Here is an 891-nt window from a genome sequence, read left to right on the forward strand (position 1 = left end):
TTTAGGCTTAGTATAAAAGAGGATCTGTCCACCGACAGAGATTTTGTGCATCAAAGCACACGCATCGTGTGGGGTGTCGAATGGCGAGAATAACGCTCGAATCGTTTGTTGGCGGCATTTACAACCCGCTAGTACAGTAGCATACTTTTTGGTTGCATGTGCTCTGTTTGCTCAAGGTGCTTTTGTCTTGATTTCGGTATGAGTGTCTTTTATGCTCAGGATGCTTTGATCTTCGTCTCAGTATCGATGCGTCTGGTTTTAGCGCTTCACGCAACAGAGCCAGTGCCTCGAATTGCCGTATGAAGCCATAAAGTGCAGCTTATCTGTGTTATCAAAATTGTAGTATTCTCTTCCTCAGAATTCGGAGGCTTCATATAGAGAAAGGTATTCTATGAGCCAGTGCGTCCCACACCTGGTTTGTTACGCAATCTCATTTAATAATGATTATGCATGAAAGATGTTTATAGGCCATTAGGTAGTTATCAATAATGGAAATCTTCTTACACCTATAAGAAAGGTTTAGGTCTTAACAACTGATAAACAAAAGGATGCACTGGTCGGGAATTTCGAGCAAATCTCCAAAGGTAGAGAATATATAAAGTCAGCAAGAGGCAGATTAGAAATGCTCTCATGATTCGATTGTTTATGTGTGAGTTGTCCACTGATACGCGAGAATTGAAACGGGTACGTACATATTTATTGGGAATCCGATCCCTTGGAGTTAGGAGATAAGATACGTTGTCCGAATCTCGGGTTAAACATTATTGCAATTTTTAAATATGCATAAATATCAAAGTATCGGTATAAACAAATCTTTGTTGAATGTGTTGGTGGACAAAACCCTCGCGCAGGCGTTGCGAGAAGTAACGGAAGAGCGAGAAATGCAGATGC

The 891-nt window shown here is 41.0% G+C and overlaps 1 protein-coding gene across 1 annotated transcript; it reads left to right on the top strand.

Moving 5' to 3' along the window:
• Positions 1 to 198: 198 nt before the first annotated feature.
• Positions 199 to 438, top strand: PHALS_00004 (uncharacterized protein; the record flags this gene model as incomplete). The annotated part of the gene is made up of 2 exons (XM_024730324.1): positions 199 to 297; positions 379 to 438. The coding sequence occupies 2 exons, from the start codon at positions 199 to 201 to the stop codon at positions 436 to 438; spliced, it is 159 nt and encodes a 52-aa protein (XP_024580613.1).
• Positions 439 to 891: the final 453 nt, after the last annotated feature.

Source organism: Plasmopara halstedii (genome assembly GCF_900000015.1).
Source record: "Plasmopara halstedii genome assembly, contig: Scaffold_1019, whole genome shotgun sequence".
NCBI classification, from domain to species: domain Eukaryota; phylum Oomycota; class Peronosporomycetes; order Peronosporales; family Peronosporaceae; genus Plasmopara; species Plasmopara halstedii.